At 41.1% G+C, this 27,486-nt stretch overlaps 1 protein-coding gene across 4 annotated transcripts in view; it reads left to right on the top strand.

Moving 5' to 3' along the window:
• Positions 1-4,929: 4,929 nt before the first annotated feature.
• GEMIN8 (gem nuclear organelle associated protein 8) overlaps positions 4,930-27,486 on the top strand; it is a 32,387-nt gene continuing 9,830 nt past the window's right edge. For 2 of the 4 annotated variants that reach the window (XR_008478818.2, XR_008478815.2), the window contains exons 1-5: positions 4,930-5,069; positions 8,862-8,944; positions 13,140-13,187; positions 13,806-14,268; positions 24,996-25,103. Coding sequence is in view for 2 of the 4 variants with exons in the window: in XM_035287998.3 (XP_035143889.2) it covers positions 13,173-13,187; positions 13,806-14,268; positions 24,996-25,252 (735 nt within the window). In the remaining 2 variants the exon portion in view is untranslated. Of the gene's footprint in view, positions 5,070-8,861; positions 8,945-13,139; positions 13,188-13,805; positions 14,269-24,995; positions 27,136-27,486 lie in introns of those variants that run through there. The other 2 variants (XM_035287998.3, XM_054250752.2) reach the window with 2 other exon arrangements.

Genomic DNA, 27,486 nt, shown 5'->3' with positions numbered 1-27,486 from the left:
TGTTGAGGATCTTTGCTTCAATAATCATCAGGGATATTGGCCTATAGTTTTTGTGTTCTTCTTCTTGTTGTCGTTTGATGTGTCTTTGTCTGGTTTTGGTATCAGGGTAATAGTGGCCTTATAGAATGAGTTTGCAAGTACTGCCTGTTCCTCTATTTTCATTTGTTTTAAGACATTTTTTTATTTTTTTTTTTAATTTCTTCATTGACCCACTGGTCATTAAGGAGCATATTGTTTAATTTTCATGTATTTGAAAAGTTTCCAAAATTCCTCAATTTCTAGTTTTATTCCATTATGGTTAGAGAAGATGCTTGATATCATTGTAATGTTTTTGAATGTTTTAAGACTAGTTTTATGAACTAATATATGGTTTATCCTTGAGAATAATCCATGTGTTGTGGAAAAATATGTGTATTCTGCAGCTATTGGATGAAATGTTCTCTAAATGTCTATTCGATATTTGGTCTGTTGTGCAGATAAAGTCTGATGTTTCCTTGTTGATTTTCTATCTGGAAGATCTGTCAAATGCTGAAAAGCGGGGTGTTGAAATCTCCAGCTATTATTGTATTGGAGCCTATCTGTTTCTTTAGCTCTAATAATATTCACTTCATATATCTGGGTACTCCAGTGTTGAGTGCACATACGTTTAAAATTGTTATATGCTAAAGAGTGGTTACTTTAAAGGACTGGCAGGGCAAGTCATTCTTGTTGTTTTCCTTTGTACTTAAGTGCTTCCATTTTCCAAGATTTGTGTTATTTTGCATTAAGCACATGTTACCTTTGCAGTCTGGGGAGAGAAAATCTTGTAATTTTAAAAGAAGAAGGGCATGGACAATAGTATTAAATACTGCAGAGAGGCCAAAGTATAGTAGATGGAAAAAGTCAGCAGTGATGCCAGTGAGACAGTTGTACTGGAACGGACATGCTTGAAGAGAACCAGCTATGGGGTGAGTGGAAAGTAGGTAAGGAAATAAAGGTATCTCACTTTTTACAGAAGTATAACTAAAAAGAGAAGTGGAAAAATAGAAAGGTGAGGAGAGGGGAGTGAAAAATCAGCCCAAATGATTTTAAAGATGAGAGAACCTGAGCAAGTTTGATGCTGGTAGGGAAGAAGCCAGGAAAGAGAGAGGCAATGATATGAGAGGTGTACAGTTGAGGGTGTAAGGTGCCTGTGAGGACATGGAACTGGGTCCAGAGAACGATGTGACTGAGTTGGCCTAGGCAGAAACAAAGGCACTCACCATGGTGCCTCTTTCTCTAAACCAAGAGGCATAGTGAGTGCAGACAGCAATCTATCTCAAGGTGATGAAATCTGTGCCTGGTCATCTCACATCTGCTGAAAGGAAGGATCTGGGGCTGGTGAGGAGGGGATTGAGAAGGTGAAAAGAAGGAAAAATTATGGCAGAGATCCTGAGCTGGACCTCAAGTGACAGCCTGCTATGGGTGCTGCTGGGAAACTTCTCTTCCCTTTACCCAACTTCAAAGTAAGAGTTCAGGACTACTGTTTGCAGGTAGTTTAGCATCACTTATTTGATCCAGGTAAGGGGACTGGTTTCCAAGCTGTTTCTCCAGAACACTTAGGTGGCAGATGGGTCCTGACTGGGGTACAGGGGAGGATCCAAAAAGTCCCATGAGATTAGCTATGGCTTCCCACAGCTGGCAGGATTTCCACACATGACACCTGAACTTTGGGGCCCCAGTACCAGAGTTAGATTCGTGTGTGCTATTTCCTGTGTTAGGTAATGACCTCTATATATTTCCTTACCATAGGGACTTTTAAAAAATCTACATTCTCTAGCCATGCCTTTTGGCTTCTCTCCCTCAATCTCATCTCCTATGATTGAGATAAGCAGGAGCAAAACTCTCCAAAGTGTAAACCAGAGGACATGTCCTGCTATATCAGGTGCCGTTTTCTCCCAGCACTGCCTCCCATCCTTTCCAGACACACCAGGATACACTGATAGGGGACTACTATGCCTTAACAGGCACTGGGATTTTAGTTGCCTTGTTTCAAGGAGTGGTTCTCAACCAGGAGCCATTCCTCACCCCACCCCCACCCTAGGGACATTTAGCAATGGCTGGAAACATTTTTGGTTGTCATAAATGGGGGCAGGGAGAGACATCCAGTAGGCAGAGGCCAAGAATGCTTCTAAATATCCTACAATGCACGGAATAGCCCCCACAATGAATTATGCAGTCCCAAATGCCAATAGTTCCAAAAGTGAGAGATCTTGCTTTGGAGTTCCTCAGCTGACAGGACTCTTGGAAGTTTTGCTATAATCCATTTAAAATTTGAAACGTATGCCAGAGACAAATTAAAGAAACTACTTGAGGAATTGTAATTTGTAAATTTCCACCAGATGGTGCTAAATGACAAGTGAAAATCCAACCTACTCTAGCCTCCATTTCAGAATTCGGTTTCTCTCCCTGGTTAGCCCCCTGGAGCAACAATGCCCATTCTTTCCAAATAGGATTGTTGCTCCTTAGGTACTCAGTGTTCCATACCACCAGTATTTTTATGCAAGTGAGTTAAAGGGAGTAATGACTAAAACTCAGCCTTAAAGATGAAAAGAACAGGACCACCTCCTCCATCAGCTACAGAATTTCCATTCCCTGTAGCAACAAGGGTATGGGAGAATCAGCTAGCTTTTTTTCTTCTTTAGCCAATTTTTAGCTGGGCACTTGGTCATCTGAAAAAGACAATTCCAAGACTCCTTTACCCTTAGGAGGGCTAAGTAATGAAGTTCAGGCCATTAGTGAGATGTGATCAGAAGTGCTGTGGGCTGCTTCTGAGTAGTACTCTTAAAGCAGTGGTTCTCAACTAGGGGTGACTTTGCCCCCCTCCCTCCAGAGACATTTGGCAATGTCTGATATTCTTGGCTGTCACAATTGGGAGATGCTACTGGCATCTGGTGGGTAGAGACCAGAGATGCTACTAAAAACTACAAAGCACAGGACCACCTCCAAAATACAGAATTATCCAACCCCAAATGTGAATAGTGCCAAAGTGGAGAAACCCTTAGAGGGAAAGGGCATGCCCCTGGCTTTCTCTTTCCCACTGGCTGAAAGGTGCAGTGGTATACCATCTTGGACCATGTGGGCCAAGGCAAGAAACCAGGGAGGGTGGAGCTATGAGACAAGTGGAGCTGCCATACTCTGGACTCCTTACACCCAGACTGCCACAAGATTGAAATACACTTCTCGACAGTTTGAGCCACTCCTCTTCTGCATCTCTGTGACAGCAGCCAAATAATATTCTATCTAATGCCATAGTATACCATATATATATTGTTTTTTTAGTCATAGAACCAGGAATTGCTTTACCTGAACTATAGCCACTCTAGGCCTGTATTCTTCTGCCTTTCCCAAGAATCCCCTGAGTTCTTTCTCCCTATCTTATTACCCCTCTCCATCTTTCTTTCCTTCCTCTCTAGATGCTTCTATCCATAGATATCTCACTTCCTCCCACATCCATTTTCTGAAGTAGAAGAAGAATCTTTTCTAAAATAATCCCTGTCTACATACACAGGCCCTTACCCTGCTATACTGTCTTCATATAACTCACCACAACATAAACTTCTATTTTTCTGCTTATTGTCCATGTTCTACACAAAAGATTTAATTTTATGAGGCCAAAAACTGTATTGTTTACTACTGTATATCTGGTAAATAGAATACTACTGTCCAATAGAAATATAATGCATGCCACATATATAATTTTAAATGTTCTTGTAACCACCCTAATAAAGTAAAAAGATAAAAATAAAATTTTAATCTGTAATCTCAATAGTCCTTCTCTAAGATGTTATCACTATAAAGAAATTCAGATATTTTACATTCTTTTGCTCATTCTTCTTCAAAATCTAGTGTGTAATTTACCCTTACAGTATATGTCAGTTTAGGCTACTACAGTTCGGGTTCTCATGGCCACATGTGGTGGTTGCAATGGACAGTGCCAACACAGAATACTTGGCACATAACAGACATCCAGTATATATTTGTTAAAGTTAATAATCTATACCATTTTAATTCTTCTATAGTATATAGTAATGTCACGTCATTAATATCACCCAATCGACTTAGCCATTTCCTCGTTGGGCATTTAGGTGATTTCCAATTTTCACCTTTAAAATAATTCCATAATAAACATCTATCTGGTTCTTGTTTAATAATTCCGAGAAAGTATTAAATATGCTCCCTTTTACGGCTCTTGCCACATTTTGCCTAATTGTCTCAGAAATATGTCACGTAAGACTTCTGATTGTTTATACTTGGTTATTTTTAATGACTTGTGATACTAACAGGGCAGGTATTGCTGTGATGGTTATAATTACAAACGTATTTAATAAGTACCAATGTTTTGTCTGCTGTAATACATCAGGCACTGTGCATTAGGCTATGCATACCTTATAGATGAGAAACACGAGGCTTGGGAGGTTAAAAACCTAGCACTGGAATCGCATTCAAACTGAGATCTGGGTGAATCTGTTTGCAAAGACTGGGAGTTTTCCCGGGGGCAAATTAAATAAACTGTAACTGTTTTAGTTAAGAAAGAAAATAAAAAGGAAGAAAGAGAAGGCTAAGTAAAGACAAAGGAAGGAAAACGAAGAAAGCTGAGGAAAGGACAAACAGTTAAGGCTGGAGATCCTGGCCGTGGTGAAGCGACTCTCATCTTCTCATCCCAACACACCCGCCGGGGCAGACAGCACCTTCCGACTCCCGGTGCTGGTGGCCGCCGCAGTCGCAGTGCCCTGCCCCGGGCAGCACCTTCTCCGCCGGCCCCGCCACCCCCACCATCCCACGCCTGTCGCCCGGCGCTCCACTCGGGGTAGCCAATTAGCAGGCAGCTTCCGGCCTCCAGCACGGCACCGCCCGTGGTGCAAACGTGACGTCCTCGACGAAGTGAGGACTTCCGGCGCGTCGCGCCGTGTGTTCCGCACCGGAAGCGCGCTTCCAGCGGCCCTGGCAACAGTCGCCCCCCTCCCGTCCCCCACTCCTCCTGTGTCTCCAAGAAAAATTTGGCCTCTGCTCGGCCACCACCCAGGATCTGCAAGCTGCGCGCCCACGAGGTGACTTCGGGGATGGCTGGGTTTCCTTTGGGGAGTGAGGGAGGAGTCTAGAGGCCCCGGGACCTGGCTTCTTCTGTTGTGCAGAGAGCCAAGGTCTTGGACGTCACGTTGCTATCATAATTATGTTAATCCCATGATTAAAGGTGGCCCTTGAGATTCCTAAATCATTGCAGGTTAATTGTGAGAGGGGACCAGTCCCAGAGGCTCTCAGCTCTGCAGTGCTTCCGAATCACTGATGCCCGGGCCCTCATCCCAGACCAATTAAATCCGAATATCTAATAGTAGGGCCCTAGCATCGGTAGCTTTTAAAGCTGCCCAGGTGATTCTGGTGTGCCGAGAACCACTGTGTTAAGATCTGTAGGTGAATTCGGATTTTGCCCATCCAGCCCATTATCTGAATAGAAGATCACCCAGGACGGCCACATACTTGGAGGATGTCTAGGATATTGGCCTGTCTACTCAAAACTTGGAGGTTTCTTTCTTTTCTCTTGTACTTTAACCTCTGCAGGAGGTCAGGGTTTTTGGTTGGAGTTTTCTTGAGACATCTGGCCCCTATGGTTTATGGGCTTTGTGTTTTTGCCCACTTATCAGTAATGAGCTATATAGTTGAACTAGTGTCCAACTAAGTGCATTTTAGCTCTGAAATCTTGATGTTCCCTTAGTACAGATCAGTTGGTTCTGAACAATTTTATTTTTTTCAGGAAATATGTTTGTAAGCTCATTTCACAGGCTAGGCTATGTATTCAGCTGTTTTTCATCTCAAATCAGAACAACATTACTTGAAAAATCTAGACTAAAGATTCATAACACAACACTTCTGGGATTATTTATGCTCACAGGTCCCATGAATTGTGGGATGAGAGCTACCCTTTAAAAATACTATTTTTGCTAGCATAATTTATCAGAATAACAGTCTCTTGGGGATTTCAGTGTGAACAGAAACCATATATTTTTAAAGACTGTTGGTTAGTAACTTTGAATAAGCATAACTGAAAGCAGGTTCACAGGTGTATAAATCCCCTCTGTGTATTCATTGCTGTGCTGGGGAAGTTTACAAACTAAAGTTCCAGAGAGAAATGTTCATTCCAAAACTGTTTTACAGATGGCAATGAATCATTTTGGGTTTTTTGAAAGGATAGGGTATGATGAGAATGATGGGGGAAAGTTTTGAACAATTAAGGCTAGAGTGTAGGTTGGAGAGTTTGCAAACTAGGTATAGAACTTTTTTTGAGCTACTTCTCTACAAGATGAAATTTAGCCATGGAACAACTAGACAAGTGAAAAAGAATGTAGTTGATCAAAGATCAGATGAATTGAAAAGATCCTTCAAAACATAATGTATTTAAATACTTGCTTCCTGAAAAGATTTGGTGCTTTATAGTCAGTTGTTTGAGTTACTAGGTCCTCATTTGGGGAGTAGATGTAGGAGGAGAAAAGGTTATTAGGAAACAACAGACAAGCTCAACAACAATTTCAGCAGCATCTAACAGCGTGAAATATTAGCTATTTTTTTTTTTTTTTGAGACGGAGTTTTGCTCTTGTTACCCAGGCTGGAGTGCAATGGTGCGATCTCGGCTCATCGCAACCTCCGCCTCCTGGGTTCAAGCAATTCTACCGCCTCAGCCTCCTGAGTAGCTGGGATTACAGGCACGCGCTACCATGCCCAGCTAATTTTTTTATTTTTAGTAGAGACTGGGTTTCACCATGTTGACCAGGATAGTCTCGATCTCTTGACCTTGCGATCCACCCGCCTCGGCCTCCCAAAGTGCTGGGATTACAGGCTTGAGCCACCGTGCCTGGCCAATATTAGCTATTATTTTTATGCTGGAAGGAAAATAGGAAACTTAAAAGGAGTAGATTGTAGAGAATCCATGGCTACAGGTAGTTGAGTAAGTGCCCAAGTGAATTAGGCATAGCGAGTGTGTATAAATTCAGAAAAGAGAGACTAACATGGAATTACCATGAATATGTTTATCAAAAAAATTAAACTTGAAATAAGACACCTGAAATGTACTAGCGATCTTAACTACTTTTAACAGCCATGGTTTTCTCTGATATGCTCTCAATTTGTAGTACCTGCCTATTCAACTTTTATTCCCTTATGGTTACACTAGGTTTTGCTTATGAAGGACGTGCTTGCTGTGGAACAAACTTATCTGTTTCTTCTTTTGAACTGTGTTATCATTATGTCATTCTCAGTCATCCCATTGCCTTTTGTGTTCCTGAGTCAGAGGGTAACTTTGTTCCTGGCCTCATACTTCACTTTTGATTCTGATATTAGTCACATGGGGATTCAGAGAACTTGCAAATAAATCCATTCACAAATTCATCACACTTGCTGACAAATTAAACAATGCCCTTCTGTGGGTGGAATGTCATTTGTATGAAAAAAAAGAATTGTTAACTACATCCTTTCAGTCTTACTGCTTCCTCATGCTATGCCTTGTTTGTGACAGTACTTATTATAACATCCAGAAGAGGGTAAATTGGGGATGGGGATTGAAGGAATGAAAAGAAAAGAAAACTCAGTTTTTTGGCTCCCTTGCCCATCAGTTTTAACTGTAACTATTACAGACAGGGAGGTGCAAGCTTTCTGAACACAGTGGCACGTACACTTGAATAGGCTTGTGTCCTGTCCAAGATGGAGCTTGGATGCCTGCAGGTGGAAGAAGGCCATTTGAACTTGAGCCATCTTTGATGTCCAAATCACTAAGCAGGGACCATGCAAAGACACAGGAGGGAGCCCATGAGGGCATCAAGCCAGATGAGCTTGCCAGCCTCAGTAACCAGCCAGGGATAGGGGCAGGGCTGCCCAAGTAGGTGGGGCAAGAAACCCAGTCCTCAACAAAACCCTATTATATTCTTTGGAAGACATCTTCTGTGGTAGGGTTGTTATTGCATATACAGAGAGATTCCTTAGAACCACATATGACTCAATGTATCTCCCACAGATTTCTCAGCATACCTTTGCTTATTTTCCTTCAGTGTTCAGCAGCAGATCTCCTTGAACCAGTGTACTGAAGGCATAACTAGATCCTCCATATTACCTGGTTGGCTCAGAGAACCAAATCACTGGAGCTTTGTAGGAAAGGTTTGACTTTCAGGGCTTTAGCCAGATTAACTTATTTAATTGATTTTTAATGTGTTTCTGTGCAAAAATCAAAGCAAGTGAATTTTCATGTATTTTTAGAATTCTAATAGAAACAGAAGATAGGAAAATCTAGTTCAAGTATACATTCTAGTTTTTAGGGGAATTTACGTTTTTATGTTACTTTTTTGGTTGCTACAATGTGTCCTATATTCTGTATTTGTAAGAACATAAATAGGCAATTAGAAGAATATATTTGATGGCACTCCCTGTCAACAAAGCCACTGATTTGTGGAATTTTTTGGAACTTGATAGAAATAGTCACATTTTATCCATTGAAAGCTACAAGGTTCTTATCTATTGTTCTTTATGTATATTTATGCATTAAAATGTATCCTTCAGGGTAAACAGATGTACTGAAGTGTGAATCCATTTTTTTAGAGAGTCTGTATGGAAAAATATTTCGTTCAAGATTCAGTTTCTTTCTTGCCTGTAGGCCTCGTTAGTGTTTAGTGAATGACCTCAACCCTGTTTTTTTCCTTCCTTCTTTGGTGGTTGAGGACAGACAATGAATGGTCTCTGTACTCGCCTGGGCTCAGCTGGATGGTGGCCATTATGCCATTGTGCTCACTGGAGAGAGCTGCCCGGTTTGTAGAGCTGCGGATCCCGGCCTTCCCTGACATTGCCAATCTCTTTTCTTTCAGCCCCACCAGCCCATTAGGAGAAAAGTTACTGTTCAGTCCGTGAAGGCTTGTGCCATGAAAGAGTGGGAGACATTCTCAGGGAGGTGAGGAATGGAAGATCAAATTAAAAACCATTAAAGACCAAAGGGTATCTACATCTGCAGCAACCATCAGCTCTCTTTTCTTGGAGAGGTAGTAGTCTCTGAAGGTGTTGCTATAATGACTGTAATTATTTAAATGTTGGCTTTTCAGAAACCCAGGCATTCTTATTAGCTCCTTAAGTTCTCCATGTATGGAGAAAATAACCAGCTTAAAAGTTAATCGGACCCATCTTTAGAAGAGGACCTCTTCTTCCCTTGGGAGCTAACTGATATTAACTAATTGATTGCTTAGCAGGAAAGAATATATATTCCTTCCAGGGAATAGAGATTCAGAACTCTGACCTGTTTGCTTTCTAAGCCCTGCTGATTGATACTGTTTTGCAGAATTTTTATTGTTGTTTTTAGTTAAATCTTTAAATGTTTATATGGATCTTTAAGAAATGGTCCACTTTCCTTATTTAGTCATGGAAAGTATTTTTTTGTCCCACATATTAGGAACCAGTCAACAAGATTGCTATTGGTCATAGTCAGTTTTCTTGTCTTTACTAGTATTTCTCCAAGCCTAATCATTTATGAAACATGTGAGAATCATTCATAGTCAGTTTTCTTGCCTCCGCTAGTCTTTCTCCCAGTCTAATCATTATGAAACTTGTGTGAAGTTCCTCTACTGATTCCCAAGCGGAAAGTAAGGAAGAATTAGGATGTTTTGTATATTCAGAGAGAGCATATATGACTTCAAAATGTGTTAACATAAAACAGGGGTGAGCAAAAAAAAGCTCACAGCCTGTTTTTTATACTTCCAGGGAGCTAAGAATTGTTTTTACATTTTTAAAGGGTTGTTTGGTGTTTTTTTTTTTTAATCAAAGACTATGAAGACTATGTGACAAACACTGTATGTGGCCTATAAGCCTAAAATATTTATCTCATCCTTTACTGAAAAAAGTTGCTGGCATGAAATAATAATACTGGAAAGACCTAGCTAAAAGTAATTATAAAGCTCTATACAAATTGCTACTGCTTTAGACATGTTTTTCTATGCCTTATTTGACTTTTGAGAGACTAATGTGTAATTCTTCAAGTCAGTTATTCAAATTGGTTAATTTGAATATAGGATTTTAGGACTCCTAAAAATACTTAAAATGAAAAAGGATATTACAAGTAGGTTTTGGGATTTAGGGAGAGAAAATAATTAAGCCAAGAGTGAGATGAGCGCAGTCTACATACAGCCCCAGGACTTTAAACTTGCTCAAAGATGGCAGCAAGTTTGATTATAAATATCCCAGTGGTGAAAACTGTGAGGAAAGCATAATCAAAACAAAGCAAAATTGCCTACAGAGTTGCTTGCACTCCATCATTAACGTAAATTCATCCTTTCATAATGGCCTGGGTCTTGAGAGTCTAGCACCTTAGCTGATTATTTAATATATTTAATTAATGTACATAGTGGGCACTCTGGCCTTATTCTGAACTGCCTCTGGTTTGGAAGCTGAAACTGGCTTTCTTCAGTCATCTCAGCTTATTCTCCTAGCTTCTTTCATGCATAAGCCCTCAGGACGTACCTGGATTATCTCTGAGGCTTTCTAACATGGCATCCCTTCTACCAGATGCCTTGTTGGGTCAGAGTCACCTCTCGTCAAATTAGTGTTTCGTCGCTCTTCTTCTTCTTTTTTTTTTTGAGCCTGAGTCTCGCTCTGTCACTCAGGCTGGAGTGTAGTGGCATGATCTCAACTCACTGCAACCTCTACTTCCCGGGTTCAAGCAATTCTTGTGCCTTAGCCTCCCGAATAGCTGGGATTACAGATGTGCACTACCACACCCAGCTAATTTTTGTATTTTTACTAGAGATGGGGTTTCACTATGTTGGCCAGGCTGGTCTTGAACTCCTGACCTTGGATGATCCACCCACCTCGGCGTCCCAAAGTGCTGGGATTATAGTCGTGAGCCACTGCGCCTGACCCCTCCCTCTTAATCACAGCCATTGACATTTGAGCAACCTGTAGAACATCATCAATTACCCTTGAACTCCTTAAATGGTAGTCTACTTTATCCCACAGGCCTAAATGTCCAGCTTTGCAAAACGGAGCCTCTCTTAGCCATCTGGTGGATTTTCAGAATATTGGTGCTACGACCTTTATTGCCACACTTAATTTTCCCAATTATAACCAAAAACAAGATTTTGTGTATAGTAGTGTTCAATATCAATGGTGTTTATTTCATATTTGAGGCTATCAGACTTACCAATTTGGAATAATTGATATTTACATTGACCTGGTTCTAAATGCCTTATGGTGCATAGAAAGAAGTCAGGATTCAAAACACTTAATTTCCAGAACACGTGCACATGTCTCCTAGACTTTTCTAATTTAATTTCTTTGCTGCTTGTTAATCTTTAAAACAAATTTGATTAAGATATACATGCAGTTCACTTTAATGGCGTTATGTTCTGCAGGCTTTCAGAAAACCATTCAGATTTTAGCCATAGAAATATAAAACCTGGTTCTAGTGAATTAGCTACTTAAAGGCTATACCTTACAGTTTTGTTCTCAAGGACATACTGATTTCTACATAATTTCATTTAGTTTTACTTCTCTGAGTGGTAAGCCACCTAAGTATTAACTTTTATATTTCTTCAGTGGCCTGTAAAGCACATAGCAGTGAGCTAGGTTTTCAGTTACTTGCTCGTGTTTTAAACCTTTAAAACATTAAAATTGTAGATTAAAAGTAATATGAACTGAATTTACACTGCATTTGTTAACTTTTTCAATTTATATTTGTTGCATGTATGCATAGTATTGAAGACAAGGAGCAAGAACTATGGGCTATGTTTAAGATAAATTTACAGGTCATATCAGCCCTCTTAGAAGTACCCTGTTTGAAAGTTTATCTTTTAAAAGAATGTGAATGATTCTCTTTTAGCTAAATCTTAAAATATAGAAATGGTTGATTTAGCATCTCAGTTCTTAATATAACCATAGCAAAACATCTGATAGAGATTATAAAACAAGTAAAGTTTGTTTCTTAAGGGTTGGAGAATTTTTTAATTCTACCCTATAGTTAAGTAAAAAGGAAAAATAGGACTCCTTCAGTATCTGATTTCCACAGTTTCAAAACCTAAGTAGTTGTTTGCTCAGCATTGCATTGTGTTAGTGGTTTTGTGTCACAGAAGCTTAAATTCTCATGTATTTTTGGATATTTTTGTTTAACTTTTTAAAAGTACATTCCAGTGTAGCTCTGAACCCCTGAATAGAAAAAAAAAAGTAAAAGTCTGTTTTATTTTATTTATTTATTTATTTTTTTTTTTTTTTTTTTTTTTTTTTTTTTTGAGACGGAGTTTCGCTCTTGTTACCCAGGCTGGAGTGCAATGGCGCGATCTCGGCTCATCGCAACCTCCGCCTCCTGGGTTCAGGCAATTCTCCTGCCTCAGCCTCCCGAGTAGCTGGGATTACAGGCATGTGCCACCATACCCAGCTAATTTTTTGTATTTTTAGTAGAGACGGGGTTTCACCATGTTAAGTCTATTTTAAATAGATTGAAAAAGGTACAGCTGCCGATTAGACTTTACTTTTGGGTATTCATGCATTGAATCAGCAAATCACAACAGGTGGGTAGTGAGAAAAGGTGTAAATTTCAGCAGAGCAATAGTATTTGCCTAAGGCAATCTATATGGTACCTCGGTAGAGATTCCATGGAGTCTATGAATACACAGGGTAGTTAGGCAAGGAGAATGTGATGTCACATGCTGGCTGAGAAATGCATATTGCAATCAAAATGAAAACAAGTCTGTTTTGGGGGACTGAAAGCCCAGGGCACAACTGAGGCTGGAGAGATGTCTTATTCTCCAAGTCCCAGACCTAAGGCAAGACCCAACATATATATACACACACACACATATGTATATATATACTAACAACTAAATATTTATATGGTCATTTTCATAGACTTTACTTCCTATAGGGAAATAAGTAATTGAACCTTGCAGGATCTTTTGACCCACTTAATCATATTTAAGGAGATCACTCCTTTTCAGACCACGAAGTCATAGCCCAGGAACCAACGTCTTATAGATAGGTTGTAGGAAATCAGGCATGGTACCAGGAAGAGCCAGCTCCTCAGGAGCTGTCTTACAAACCACAAAATAGCCACAAATATCACACAGCCGTACTGATTAGAGATTTGCACTGTGATTCTTCTTTCCTAGTTTCAGCACCCATTTGGATTTTCACAATCAGAGATGGCAGCGAAGAAGGTAAGACTTTTTTAGCTTGTAAGTAAGAAAGATAAACTTTAGTCTTTAAATTCTTGGTATTCTCATTCCACAATGGAGAAGACATAAGAAATACAAAAGTAAAAGCACTATTAGATACATTCCTAGATATCTCTTGTCCCAGGCATTTAGGGGTGGCCCAGGCCAGCAAGTTAGTTTAGGGGGCAGAAAGGGAAGAACTAAAGTCTATCATGCTTGTCAGTCTACTATGTCCTAGCAGGCCATTGCCCACTCAGCACTAGTCATTTATTACAGTAGATAGAGAGGGCCAAGATGATAAGCATCCAGTCTTCTCTCTCCCTGCATCTCATCTAGAAGCAATCACTAGTCTCCGTCCCCACATTATAATGCTCCATACCATTAAACTAATTGGCTTGTGCATTCCTCATGTACATGGGCTTAGCAAGTATGCATACACTTGGTGTCCATTGTGGGCCTGGACCTGTCTCACACAATTTTGAGCTTAGTAGCCTCCTCATGTAGAGTAGATATTCAGCAAATACTAAGTAAATACCTGTTGGGTAGCAGATTAAACATTTGAAGATTTCTCTTGAGGATAAACACTTTGATGTCCACCCTCCACCTCCTTTCATTTTGTAGGCATCAACGTTGAAAGCTACCAGGCCTTGGTATTGTCATCCGGTATATGCAAGATACTGGCAACATTATCATCAAGCAATGGCTTGGATGCACAGCCACCAGAATGCCTACAGGAAGGCCATGGAATCTTATTTCAGTGTTCCATGGTACTTCCCTCCTGTACTTCTTCCCCAAAGCTCTTACGATATCCAAGCTGCATATCCTCAGGCTTTCTATGACAATCATGTGTCCTGGCAGGACTCCCCCTGTAATTCTTCACATTTCAGAGGGTCTGGGCAGAATCCACATGACAGCAATAGGATCCAGGCATCCACAAGAGAAGACCAAGACCAAGCTTTGTCCAAAGAGGAAGAGACGGAGACCGAGTCAGATGCAGAAATAGAATGTGACCTGAGCAACATGGAAATCACCGAAGAGCTCCGCCAATACTTTGCAGAGACCGAGAGGCACAGAGAAGAACGACGTAAGTTCAGGCCTCTGTTTCTTCATGCTTCCTTTCCTTGCCCTGCCTTTTATATTTTTTTCTTCCCTCATATATAAAGTTATTATAATTCTTCATTGGCTACAGGTAATATTCAAATCCAGTCCTAAGCCTGGAAAAGCTATGGGGATGCTGTACCTCACTTATGTTAGTTTCTTGAGTTGTTTCAGTATAAGACTTTTTTTGTGTTCCAGAACAAAGCTTATCCTAATAGTAGTTCTACTATTGATTGACCATTAGACACTCTGCCAAGTGGAGCATGTATGTCTGCATGCTTATGTGTGTGCACACCCTAATCTACACAACAGTACCTCAGAGTATTAAACTCATTTTATATATGAGGAAAGTGAACCTTAAAAAGGTTAACTGACTTGTTCCATGGTTCACAACTAGTGATTTGCTGTCAGGATCCAAACCAAATCTGCCTGACTCTACTTCCTCTGCTGCTTTCTCTACACCAGGATTTAACCCTGAGACTGCTAGTTCCTAAAATATTTTTGCCATTTTCTCTGGGACACATCTTGGAGACGTCCTTGGTGCTAGAGGTCCCGAATCTTAAGTAGCTTGAACCTAAACAGAATAACGAAATGCCTAGTACTTACAACTTCTGTTGGTTCTGCACTGAGGCTCTGTCCATGGAGTTAGAGAATTATAAAGGTCTTATATCTTCAGTCAAAAGTTTTAAATTTCTTACCACCTTACTAGAAAGAACTAGAACTACTTTTGTGCTCTTCTATTAAAATTCACCAGACCATTTCTATTTTAAGTAACTATCTGAGATATAAATGCTTCTCTCCCTATTATAACCAGTATTCATTCTCAATTTTGTTTTAAGTGAGGTCTAATTGTATGACATTTTACCTACAATTTTCCAGTAACACAGAAGCATAGAAACCTGGGAATGGGAGTTTCATTCCTATCTTATATTGTCAGCATTTTCCCAATGATGAATTAGCTTTTATTGACCCCCACTGGATGCTAAGAACTGAGCACTGGGCTTTTATAAAATATCACATCCTTTAATATCTTTGCCTGTGATTCTTCACTACACTACTTGTTCAGGTTTTTTTGACTTCCTTTTCTTTGATTAAACTGTGTACTTCTTTAATGCATATTAGAAAGTATATCCAGCCAGGTGTGGTGGCACATGCCTGTAGTCCCAACAACTCAGGAGAATGGCTTGAGCCCAGGAGTTTGAGGCTGCAGTGAGCCATGATCACAGCACTGCTCTCCAGCCAGGGCAACAGAGTGAGAGCCTGTCTCAAAGAAAAAAAAGAAAGAAAAGAAAAAGAAAGAAGTATATCCAAACAAGTATTTTTAAGACAGTGCTTTCTATTTCACATAGAATACTTTTCCTTAATCTCCAGAAATACATTTTACCCTTTTCAAAAATGTAGATATGAAGCAACTGTTAGTCTAATCTAAAGTATACAACAAATGAGGGAGAGCAGGCATTGGAGCATGTCCACATTGGGTTGGAATGCTGTTTGTTACAGCTTTTGACAAAGAAAATGGGATAGAGATAAAGGTTTATTATTCTTGTCCTTACCAGAAAGTAGAGTAACATGTTTTGCCTGCTAGAAGTTGATACTTTTATGATAGAAATTGTAATTAAGGATGGAAGCAAATACCAGTCATCTAAAAGGCCACTTTGAATTATTTGCTGATGTAAAATTAACTTGAGCTATCCTACAAAAAGTGGATATGAATAAAATAAAGATAAAACAATAAAATGTGTCCTTGCATCAAAGGAAAAAAAATGTGAACAGTTCAGTTACATATATGGTTAACAACCGTCCCTGTTCCTCCCTCTTACCATTGCTAGGTAGAACTCTAGGTAGGTAAACAGAGTCATGAAAATTACCTGCTACGTCATACTTGACACTTAATATTATTTTGAATAAATAAATAAAGTGTTTCAGTATGAATTGGAAGCCTTAAATCAGAGGTTGGCAAATCCTGTCCATAGAGTGCTACACTTGCAGTGATTCTATGGGACATTTTACAGAATGAGCTAGGCCTTGGATGCATTAAAACTTGATAAGCTACATCTCTTATATTTTATATTATTTCCAAATCTGTCTAGTTTACTTTAAGGCTCCAAATTGCACTTTTATCGTCTGGATTGAATTGTATCTCCCCCAGAAAGATACAGTGGAGTCCTAACCCCCAGTTCCTCAGAATGTGACCTTACTTGAAGACAGGGTCTTTCCAGAGTTAACTGAAGTTATACGAGATCATTGGGTAGGGGGGTCCTACTCCTACATGACTCAGGTCCTTATAAAAAGGGGAAAATCTGGCCACAGAGACAGACACACTTGCAGGGAAAATACCATGTGAAGATTTGCACTATGTCGCCACAAGCCAAGGGATATCCAGAAGCTGAGAGAGGCCTGGAACAGATCCTTCCTTAGCACCTTTAGAGGGTTTATGGCCCTGCCGACACCTCGATTACAGACTTCTGACCTCCAGAGCCATAAGACAATACATTTCTGTTGTTTTAAACCACCAAGTGTATGGTACTTTGTTATGGCAGCCCTAGGAAAGGAGTACAATCACCCTGGGAGAATTTTCTTTGTCCCCAAATGCAGTCTGTAACTGGGACATAAAGTAAACTCATAATTCTTGTCATCTGTCTGAAGAAACTGTGTTATATGTTTGTTTTACCATGATCTAGATAGAAAAGCATCAGAAAAGGGAATTTTATGAAACTCTTGCAACCTCCGTCTTGAACCTCATTTTCCAGTGTTCATATTATTGCTGGCAATGGTGTACGGAGGCAGCTGTGGCGAAACTACTTGAATCACAGGGGTCCAGCCTCATTCTACCCTCGCTGGCTAGAGGTTCTCATTCTCCTGTGAGCCCCCTGCCTTTACCATTCTGTGCCTCAATCGCCTTGCCTGTGAAATGGGATCCTAATTAATGGGTAGTAATTATGAAGAATCCATGAGATAATACAAGAAAGGTTATAGAATGGTGCTTGGTACCAAGTCAGTGCCCAGTAAATGTTAGTTGTTACAGTTAGTTGCTAGTAATCCATCGTTTAACATAGATTCTTAACCATAAATTGGTTTTGCTCTGATACCATTTGCCTTGATTAGTGCTTGATTGAGAGACTCGTGTGTGTGTGTGTGTGTGTGTGTGTGTGTGTGTGTGTGTGTGTGTGTTTCTTGGAGACAGAGTCTCACTCTGTTGCCCAGCCTAGAGTGCAGTGGCGCCTTCTCAGCTCACTGCAACCTCCACCTCCCAGGTTCAAGCGATTCTCCTACCTCAGCCTCTTTAGTAGCTGGGATTACAGGTACCCGCCACCACACCTGGCTAATTTTTGTATTATTAATAGAGATGGGGTTTTACCATGTTGGTCAGGATGGTCTTGAACTACTGACCTCAGGTTATCCACCTGTCTTGGCCTCCCAAAGTGCTGAGATTACAGGCATGATCTACTGTACCCAGCCAAGATTCTACATATTTTTAATAAGATGTTCTAAAAATAATAATAAAAATAAGATGTTCTGTGACTTCAGAAAGGTCATATTTCTGCTCTAGGTGGCACCTTTCAAACTTTTCAGCTGACTTAGAATATTAAAGACATGAAAAAATGAACGCTTTGTTGTCTATCAAATTTAGTCATGAACACAGTTTTTAGGTCTGTTTCAAGGATATTCTTGCTTGATAAAATTTAGTACAATAAAGTACATGGACTGGGAAAATGAACCCATTTCAATATTAACTAATAATGGCACTGAACAAGCTTTTGATTCTTTGTATGTTTAAAATGTGTAGTTATAGCATGATTCAAAACTACTTGTCCTAGCATCTCTGTCATGCTTCTGTGTCCTGTGCCTTCCCTGAATGCTTTAGCTGGTCCCAGGGAGATGTGGGAATTGTCTGGTGAGGGTGACAGCAGACTGTGATGTCGGACTGGAATCTAAAGACTTGGTCTTTATTAGAAGCTGCCAGGGCCCAATCTTGCCCCAGTAAGAAAATAATGGGCAAGAGATCAGTAGCATTACTTTTTTCAGCAGGACTTTTGGTGCGTACAGGATGAACAAGTGTTCCTTCAAGTGATAATGAATGGTGGAATTCGTATGTAAGTAATCTGAGTGCCCATGGCGTTTTCCAATTCATTACCTTCACTGGAAGTTTTCAGGGAGGGTTAGTTAGATACACAGTTGGAAAAGGCTTTAATAAAAAGATAAGGGACCTGGGTAGTATGAATAATTGGGTCAAGTTTTTTGTTTCGTTTTGTTCTCAGAACCACTAGAAACTACTTGTTCAATACAGACATTTTCAGCTTTGAACGTGAATGCTTTGAAGAACACAGGACTTTATAAAATATTACTAGCGTGGGGGAATGTCAGTAAATTTGAAAGATTTAACTTTTCAGTATCATTCACTTCCACAGGAACCTACAACTTAAGCAATTCATCATCGTCTGAGTCTTGTTTAATATTTTCTTAGGATAAAGGCCTTCAGATTGGACAGTATGTTCTTGTTTGTGATTGCTACTCAGATTCCAGATAGTCTCTACTTTAACATATTTCAAGGATTAAAAAACACCAAAAGCTTGCCTAGGATAAGAGCTCCTTTTGTACAGTGGGAACATGCATGCTTTTGATTACATGTCATCATTTCCTAACAAGGTATTTCCGTTACTTAAAGCTTCAGTGGAACATAACTTATGAGGAAGTATAGTTATAAAGTTTTAAAGGTCAGCTGTGTTTTCAATTATTTCTTGGGAAAAGATGTTTATTATTAGGTTAAGAAAAATACCGTTTTGTAGTCGTAAGTGACCATCAGTTGAGACTGCAAGGTTATATTGCTAATACTTAGAGGGAAAATGAGTGGAAGTCATCCTCAAAAGAGAGTAAGGCCCTCCAAAACAAACACCACCACTGTTTTCTCAGGTTTGAGCCAATCAGATATTTATCACCTATGTTTTGGGGGTGTTGGGTCAAAACAGGGACATATTCTAAAACCTTAAACCTCATTGGGAAGAGGAGACAAAATCAAATGTAAAGTGACCCACAGAAGAAGAGTGTCTATGGTTTGGGTCATGGTCACATATGCACATGAGGGGTAGAGCCAGTAACCCAGGCAGTCAAAGGAGGAGCACCCCAGGCAGCTATCAAGAAGTGGGGTACACTCTAGGCTTTAAGGGATAGGGCCAATTTGGAATGAGAGAAAAAAGGGCTAAGTCCATTTCTGGCTTAGACACTGAAAGTGCAGTTCTTACTAAAGGTCCCAGATGTGGTTTTCATACATTTGAGGGGAGACATCTGCTCCATTACGCTGTGTCCATCTGAGTGGGAAAGCTGAGACTGTAGTTTTCATAGTGAGCCTTCAGTCAGTCAAACCTAGAGAACTTGGCGAAGTTTATGGCCCAGTATTTAGTGAGCAGTTTTGCTTTAGTCAGTGAAGTTGAAGGATGAAATCACAGTGACTGATTGACCACAATCCTGATGTGTATGTATTTCATCTGGTGCGGATGTTCACAGGTGCACAGAACCAATCCGTGAGATGACATGTGTTAGTGGCTGTAGAAAAGTGGGAAGGAGAATGAAAATGCACTTCTGCTGTAAAAGTAAAAATGGTGATTCTCCATTAACTTCAGGATTACATTTGCCACAGGGTGAGGGATGTGCGATGAAGGGAGAAGACCAGTCTGAAATGGCTCCAGTTCTGCTGGCATGTACCTGTGTTCTGGGTGGTTGTCAAGCCAGAAATGACACATTCATGACATACATCAAGTTTGTGCTTTCTCTCGGTTGTGGTACAATCATTAATTTTGGCAACATAGCAGAAAATATAATCAGAAAGACACACTAGTCCTAGGAAAATGAGGGAAAAGAACATTATTTGACACTCGCTGCCTCTGTGCCTTGTCCTCTAACATATTCTGCCTTTGGGCTCTATGTGTGGGAGAATCTGGGATGAATGTTTTTCTGCTGTGTAAGATTCTCTGCCTCCATCTTCACGTGTCCTTTCCCCGTGTCCCTGTGTCCTTTTCTCTTATACAAGGACTTTGTCATTGAAGGTAGGGTCTACGCTAATCCAGTATATTGTTGTCTTGGTCCTTTAATTATATCTACAAAGCCCTATTTCCAAATAAGGTCACATTCTGTGGTTCCAGGTGGACATGGATTTGGGGTGATACTGTTCAACCCACTACAATCCTATTTTGAAGCTGGAATAGAATCAAAAAAGATATTTCTGATTCATATTAAAACAAATTATCTTGCAGAAATGCCCTATAAAAGTGCATGCTAACATTGAGTCCTACAGCTGTTTCCAATAAAAATGACCAAACCCTCCATGACAAGGCAGCTGTTCAGTGGTATCTGAAGTGTGATGTCAGTGCTGCTCTGCTTTGGTCAGATGATTTTCCATCTGGCTGGCTGAGGCCTCACCTTGTTTTGACAGCAAGAAAAACTGCCAGTGATTGAGAATCCTTTTTTTCATTGGAAGGAAGGAAGCAATAAATAAACGACAAATGAGAGGATGCCTTTAAACTCTGATACTCCATTCTGAGGTTAACTTGGTCCCCTAAGTCAGTACGCGCTGAAGTACTTTCACATGCTGGCTGTGACCATCAGTGCACAGCCTCTCTGCAGGTATTTGGTTTTAAACTGACTAGTCTTCAACTTTTAGTCTAGCCTTGGAACTTTTTTAAAACTTGTGTAAGTAGAGGCAAAACAACTCAAATGTAAGGGAACAGGGTCTGACCCCAATTCATTGGTGCCCCTCCCCTCTTCCCTTCCCCTCAAGCTCCTCTGCCTGGGAGGCTCTGAGGAACCCACTGGGAAGGGAGTTCTGCCCAGCATCTTGTGAGATTTGAGCATCTGTTTCTCAGTCCCCGGGTTGTCATCATTGTTCTTTAACAGCATCTGGAAGGAAAAGAGCTGTTTACAAAAAGTCATGCATGGCCTTTGAGCATTCATTTGACAGTCATTTCCTGAGCACCTGCTTTGTGTCAGACATTGTGTCCTCCCAGGGCTGGGGGTACAGCCATAAGTAAAGGTGACAGTGCCCTTCCACCATAAATGACCCCCCACAGGGTAGGTCACAGGTGACAGGCTTCTTGCCCTTTAGTTCAGTGTTTTAGGGCCACTGTTCACTATGCAAGAAACCATTAAACCTCCAAATCTTTTGAGAAGCAAGGAGGGGACAAGGGTTGGATCTTAAATTTTCATGAGGACCCAGGCACGGTGACTCATGCCTGTAATTCCAGCACTTTGGAATTACAAAGTGGATGGAGGCTGAGGCGGGTGGATCACCTGAGTCCAGGATTTCAAGACCAGCCTACAATATTGCCTACAATATGGCAAAACCCTGTCTCTAAAACAAAATACAAAAATTATCTGGACATGGTGGCATGAACCTGTAGTCCCAGCTACTCAGGAAGCCGAAGTGGGACCATCGCTTGAGCCGAGGAGGCGAAGGTTGCAGTGAGCCAAGATTGTACCACTGCACTCCAGCCTGGGTGACAGAGCAAGATCCTTTCTCAAAAAAAAAAATGTATGAGGAAGCCTGAATGGGAATGAAAACAAATCAAGAATCAAAAGCAGAGGGCTATGTCTTTTATTCTCTTATTCTTACACCACATGAACTTTATTAAGAACTAAAGTCATGTGATGGCAACCCATGGGCACACACTGAGTACAAACTTGGAAAATTGCACCAGCATCGTTAACTCAACTGGGGTTGCCTTGTGTTAACATTGTGTTTCATTCACAGATGTCAACAATAAGAGAACACATCTCTCTTTTTAAATTGTTATCAACATTTTAAATTTTAAGGAAAAGAGAAAGACGTAAAAGTACAAAGACTAAACTCGCAACATCCTACCAGCAGAGAACATTTAGGATAGCTAAGATCCCAGTGTTTGTTCAAACTTCTATACTCAAACACTCAGATTTAGGCAGGAAGTTGAACATCTATTGTGTCACCAGATCTGTCAGTGAAGCTGACTATATGGTCTTCGAACAAATTTGAGAGTAATGTGACAGTGGTCTGGGAACTCTCACTGTGAGAGCTCTGCCCTCTGGATGCAGAGGCTCCAAGGCACTCAGCAACCCACATGTGGGGTCATCTCCAGATTAAAAAAAAAAGAGGCAGAGGATTGGTAATGGGTACAAGGCTGCTCATGGATGGCAGAGGGACTGTGTTGTGCTAATGTGGAAATGTCAAGCCTTCAGAAAAGTACCCGTTGAATGAGAGATTCTTCAGCCAAATTCTGCCTTTACTGGAAAGCCTGGGCAGTGCCATCAGCCCACCCACTGCCTGCTCAACGTTCGTAGGAAGAGGCAAATGGGAAAGGCCCATATGTACTTAGAGACTGAATATATCTCACCAGTCTGTACTGCCCATATCAAAACCCAGTGTCCTAGGTCACCCTTGCTCTTCCTTCTAAAAGCACAAAGCCAAGCTTTCCTTCAAAGTCAAGTTCAATCATCCCCGGACAGAGGCAGAAGAAACACAGAGATGCCCCCGGGAAGAACCTAGTCCCCAGTGGGGCTTTCACCCTGACCTGAGTGCCAGGAACACACAGAGTTCTTGTGGAAATAAGAAGCTGTCATGGCAGTTGTCGAGTGCTTTCTCTGGTGTTTGGTTCACATCCACTCGCACGCCACTCCAGCACAACTCAGTTTAGTGGGCATAGAATTTAAACACCTGTGAGAACTGAACAACTTAATGCTGATGTTTCAAACTTGGCAGAAGAACCAAAAATTAGAAACCAATGCTTGCTGGCCTCCATTCATTTGCATGTTAGGCTGATATGTTGGTTTTGTTCTGCATTGCCCAGTGAGTCAATCATATATTTTTTCCATGGGTGGGGTAACAGTTACACAGCTTTTATTGTGTTTGATAGTCATTGGGCTTATTCATATATCACGTCCTTAGGTAAAAATAAACTGCGGATGTTCCAAGACAGCAACAGCCACATACATTTTTAATAATGTTTCCAAGCTTATAAAACTTCCCTCCAATGCCATGGTGATGCTTATAAAGTGTAGGATTTATGCAAGCAACTATGCATGACCTTGTAAATATCTTTCCATTCACACTTGATTAGCTCACTACCGTGTTCTGTTCCAGGTATTAGTGCAGGGAGGACCAACAATGGAAGAATGATTTATTTTTCTCTTGACAGAGTCGCTTACAGGAGCTATGGAAATTGGCTAAATTTTACCTTATGCAGCATTGTCTCACTGATATTTTTATGTTGCAGTTTACATAAGAATAAAAATTATGATATTGGGACTTGCCATAGTAAAAGACAGGGGGTAGAGTAAATTGAATAAATACTTCTAGCTTTACAAGAATCCATTCAAATTAGTAGGATTAAAAGTATGCAGGCTGGGCATAGTGGCTCACACCTATAATCCTAGCACTTTGGGAGGCCGAGGCGGGCAGATCATAAGGTCAGGAGTTTGAGACCATTCTATGCAATATGGTGAAACCCAATGTCTACTAAAAAATACAAAAGTTAGCTGTGTATGGTGGTGTGCGCCTATAGTCCTAACTACTCAGGAGGCTGAGGCAGAAGAATCGTTTGAACCCGGGAGGTGGAGGTTGCTGTGAGCCAAGATTGTACCACTGTACTCCAGCCTGGACAACACAGCGAGACTCCATCTCAAAAAAAAAGAAGTATGTAACAATACCACTTGCAGTTTAACGTAGGCCAACCTGTGAAGTGAAAAATCAAATCCCATAGTGAGAAAACCAACCCACTATGGCAGATTTTTTGATATAGCAGGAAGATTAGAAGCCAGAGGCCTTAATTCCATTTGTAGAATGGCCCTTCCTTTGCCATTTATCTTCAGCAAGTGTTGACTCATTTAACCTTTCCTTGCTTGGTATGATTTGTGTTTTGAATCTGTGGAAGGATCATCAATCATTGATCATCATTGCATAGTGTGGTTGCTATCACTTTTTCTTTTCCAGGTTACCTAAAATCAATACCTCTTCCAAAGGAGTGTTTTGTTCCCCCACACCACCTCATTCATGGTGGTAAGCACTGCTTGCAACACTAGACTTTCCAGGAAGCTTTTCATTTCCATGCTGGCCTGGAGCAGTGCTTGAAACCAAGCAAGCTCCGTCAGCCATTTTGAGCTGGGCAGGTGGTGGGCGGGCCGTGCAGATGAAAAGAGAGAACCCCAAGTGGTTTCATTTCTCTCCTTTGTTTTCAGGGCTCGTTGCAGAGGTTTGGTAGTTTGGAGTGATGAGTTTCCTTGTGGCTCTTCGCTGTTTCTTTTTTTCTTTTCTTTTCTTTTCTTTTTTTTTTTTTTTTTTTTTGAGTCAGGGTCTGACTTTGTCACCCAGGCTGGAGTATAGTGGTGCGATCTTGACTCACTGCATTCGCTGCCTCCCAGGCTCAAGCCATCCTCCCACCTCAGCCTCCCAGATAGGTGGAACTATAGGCACTCAACTCTTTGCCATTTCTCTGTGTATAGTAACCCCTTGGTAGGTGAAAAGTGAGCTTCAGAACTAAGTAGATGATAGTAATCTTCAGGTCTTGCCTCAGAATCTGGTAAGCATCTCAGCTGGAACAACTGGGCCTGCTTTTGCAGTTGGAAAGGGAAAGCTGAAGGAACTTAGCGGGCTGCAGATGGCATGGCCAGCAGCAGCAGCAGCACTCACCGGGCTCCTTCTACAGTGCATGCACATGTGTTTATGTTCATGTTCACGTTCATGTTTGTTCCCAGGGAGGCAGCAGCAGCTGGATGCCAAGCGCCTAGAGAGCTATGTGAACGCTGACCACGACCTGTACTGCAACATCCCCCGGTCGGTAGAGGCCCCAACTGAGAGGCCAGGTGAGCGGCGCCAGGCTGAGATGAAGCGTTTGTATGGGGACAGCGCTGCCAAGATCCAGGCCATGGAGGCTGCGGTGCAGTTGAGCTTTGATAAGCACTGTGACCGAAAGCAGCCCAAGTACTGGCCGGTCATCCCCCTGAAGTTCTAAGCTCGGGATACAAGGTCCCCAGCCTCTCCCTCTTCCTTTTGGGTACACGCTCTTCATCTCTCCTTGTGTACATTTCTCAGGGAAAGGGGACTTTGTGCTGAGGTACAGACATGTTCACTACAGTCCCAGTGGGCCTGTCACGGGGTGGATGAACTATGCCAGCCACTTGGAGGTCGGCAGGATGTCTTCTGTTGCCAACATGATAAATCATGATAAATATTCTCCTGACAAAATAATTTTGTATATATTATGATGGTTTTTTTTACGTTGTCGGTAACAGGTCAATTTGTTAAAAGTTCTTGCCTGGAGATACTGCCTGGTGTTTTGCTTTTTTACCTTTTCTTGTCTTTAACCTGTCTGAACTACACAAATACCTTTAAAAAACCAGATGTCCTCTCTGATTCTAGCTCTGTTAGCCCCCTCTGAAAATGAGCCAAGTGTATAGTGAGATAAATACCACTTCCTCTAGTGGAAAGGGATGCATATTCTGTAAAGGGCCAGAGAGTGAATGTCTTTGGCATTGCAGGCCACATGGTCAGTGTTGTGACTACTCAACTCTGCCCTTGAAGCGTGAAAGCAGCTGTAGACCGTACGTAAACAAATGGGCGTGGCTGTGTTCTAATAAAACTTTATTTATAAAAACAGGTGGCCAGGCATGGTGGCTCACGCCTGTTCCCAGCACTTTGGGAGGCCAAGGATCACAAGGTCAGGGGATCAAGATCATCCTGGCCAACACTGTGAAACCCTGTCTCTACTAAAATACAAGAAATTGGCCAGGCATGGTGGCATGTACCTCTAGTTCCAGCTACTTGGGAGGCTGAGGCCAGGGAATCACTTGAACCTGGGAGGCGGAGGTTGCAGTGAGCCAAGATCACGCCACTGCACTCTACCCTGGCAACAGAGCAAGACTCCATCTCAAAAAAAAAGCCTGCAGGCCAGGTTCAGGCTACTGATGGTAGTTTGCCAACTGCAGCTCTCATGGAATGAAAATCACCTCCCTGCCATTTTTATTCTTGTTATCTCATTATCTCTACAGAGCTTAGATGTCATACAGAATTAAGAGCAAAGAACAATAATTCCCAAACCTGGTCACTTCTGCAGTCTCCTCTGTTGTTGAAAATGCACAGTTGAGTTCTTACTATATACAGCAAATATTGATTTGATAAAGGAATACATTTCTGAAAATGAAATCTAAAAGCTGATGGAGCAGGTCATTTATAAAAGCCAGCTGCCTTTTAAATAAGTTATTACAGTACATTGCCAGGGTGAGCCCATGTTGACCTGAGAAGATTAGCACATCCATCAAAGACTGGTGAAAAGATTTAGTATTGACATGTTTCTCTCTAAGAATAGTTGGCTTCACATTCAGCCTCTGCCCTAAGACAAATGCATTCTTTTCATCAGCCCTAGGTGCTTATTTTTCCGAGCTCTCATTTTATTACTGGAGTCACAATTTGTGTGTAGGTGTTGCCGACAAAAATGATAATTAACTTTCCCTTGAGGTGACGCATAGCTAAAATTTCAAATCTTTAATATTTCTCCCTTTCATTTTAAATTCATATGCCTAACTAACAACTGTGACTAAGATGCAGGTATAAACCAATGCCCGGAATTGCAGCAGGAGCTTAGGCATTTGAGGGTGAAATGTTTCTCTTCACAAAGGACTCTTAGACCTTCCCCTAAAAAAAAAAAATCACCGTGCTGGTGTCACCCCTACTGGTTTTGTGACCTAAGGCTTCACCTCTCAGTGCTTCTGGTTCCTTCCTTATCCTTGAAATGAGTGTTAATAACTCTCTCGTGGGGTCATTGTGAGAACCACTTTGAGTAGTGCCTGTAAAACAGTGCTGGCTACACAGTAAATACTCAATAAATGTTGACACGTTTATTCCCTGTCTTTAAAAATTGCTGAAAAGTGCCAGTGGGAGTCTTGGGTATAAAATTTCCAAATATGGAGAAATGTTTCTCTGTCAACTCTCTGAATGGATGCGCTGTTTTCTGGACACCTCACGCCAGCCCATCCTTCCTCCTACGTGTCTCATAATTTGTGATACAAGGCACATGTGACTTGTTTGTTCCTTTATCCAACACATATTTGAATTTCTTCCATTACAGTTAAACCACAGTCTCTTCCCTCAGGATTTCTTTTCTCCCTTTTTTCTTCTAAATCCTACTTTTGCTTCTGTCTGTTGGTGACAGTTTGATGGCTGTTCTCCCTGTGTCCCTGTGTATGTGAG

The sequence above is a fragment of the Callithrix jacchus genome, chromosome X (genome assembly GCF_049354715.1).
Source record: "Callithrix jacchus isolate 240 chromosome X, calJac240_pri, whole genome shotgun sequence".
NCBI classification, from domain to species: Eukaryota; Metazoa; Chordata; class Mammalia; order Primates; family Cebidae; genus Callithrix; species Callithrix jacchus.
The sequence above is the reverse complement of the archived record's forward strand: the minus strand, read 5'-3'. Positions and strand labels throughout refer to the sequence as shown.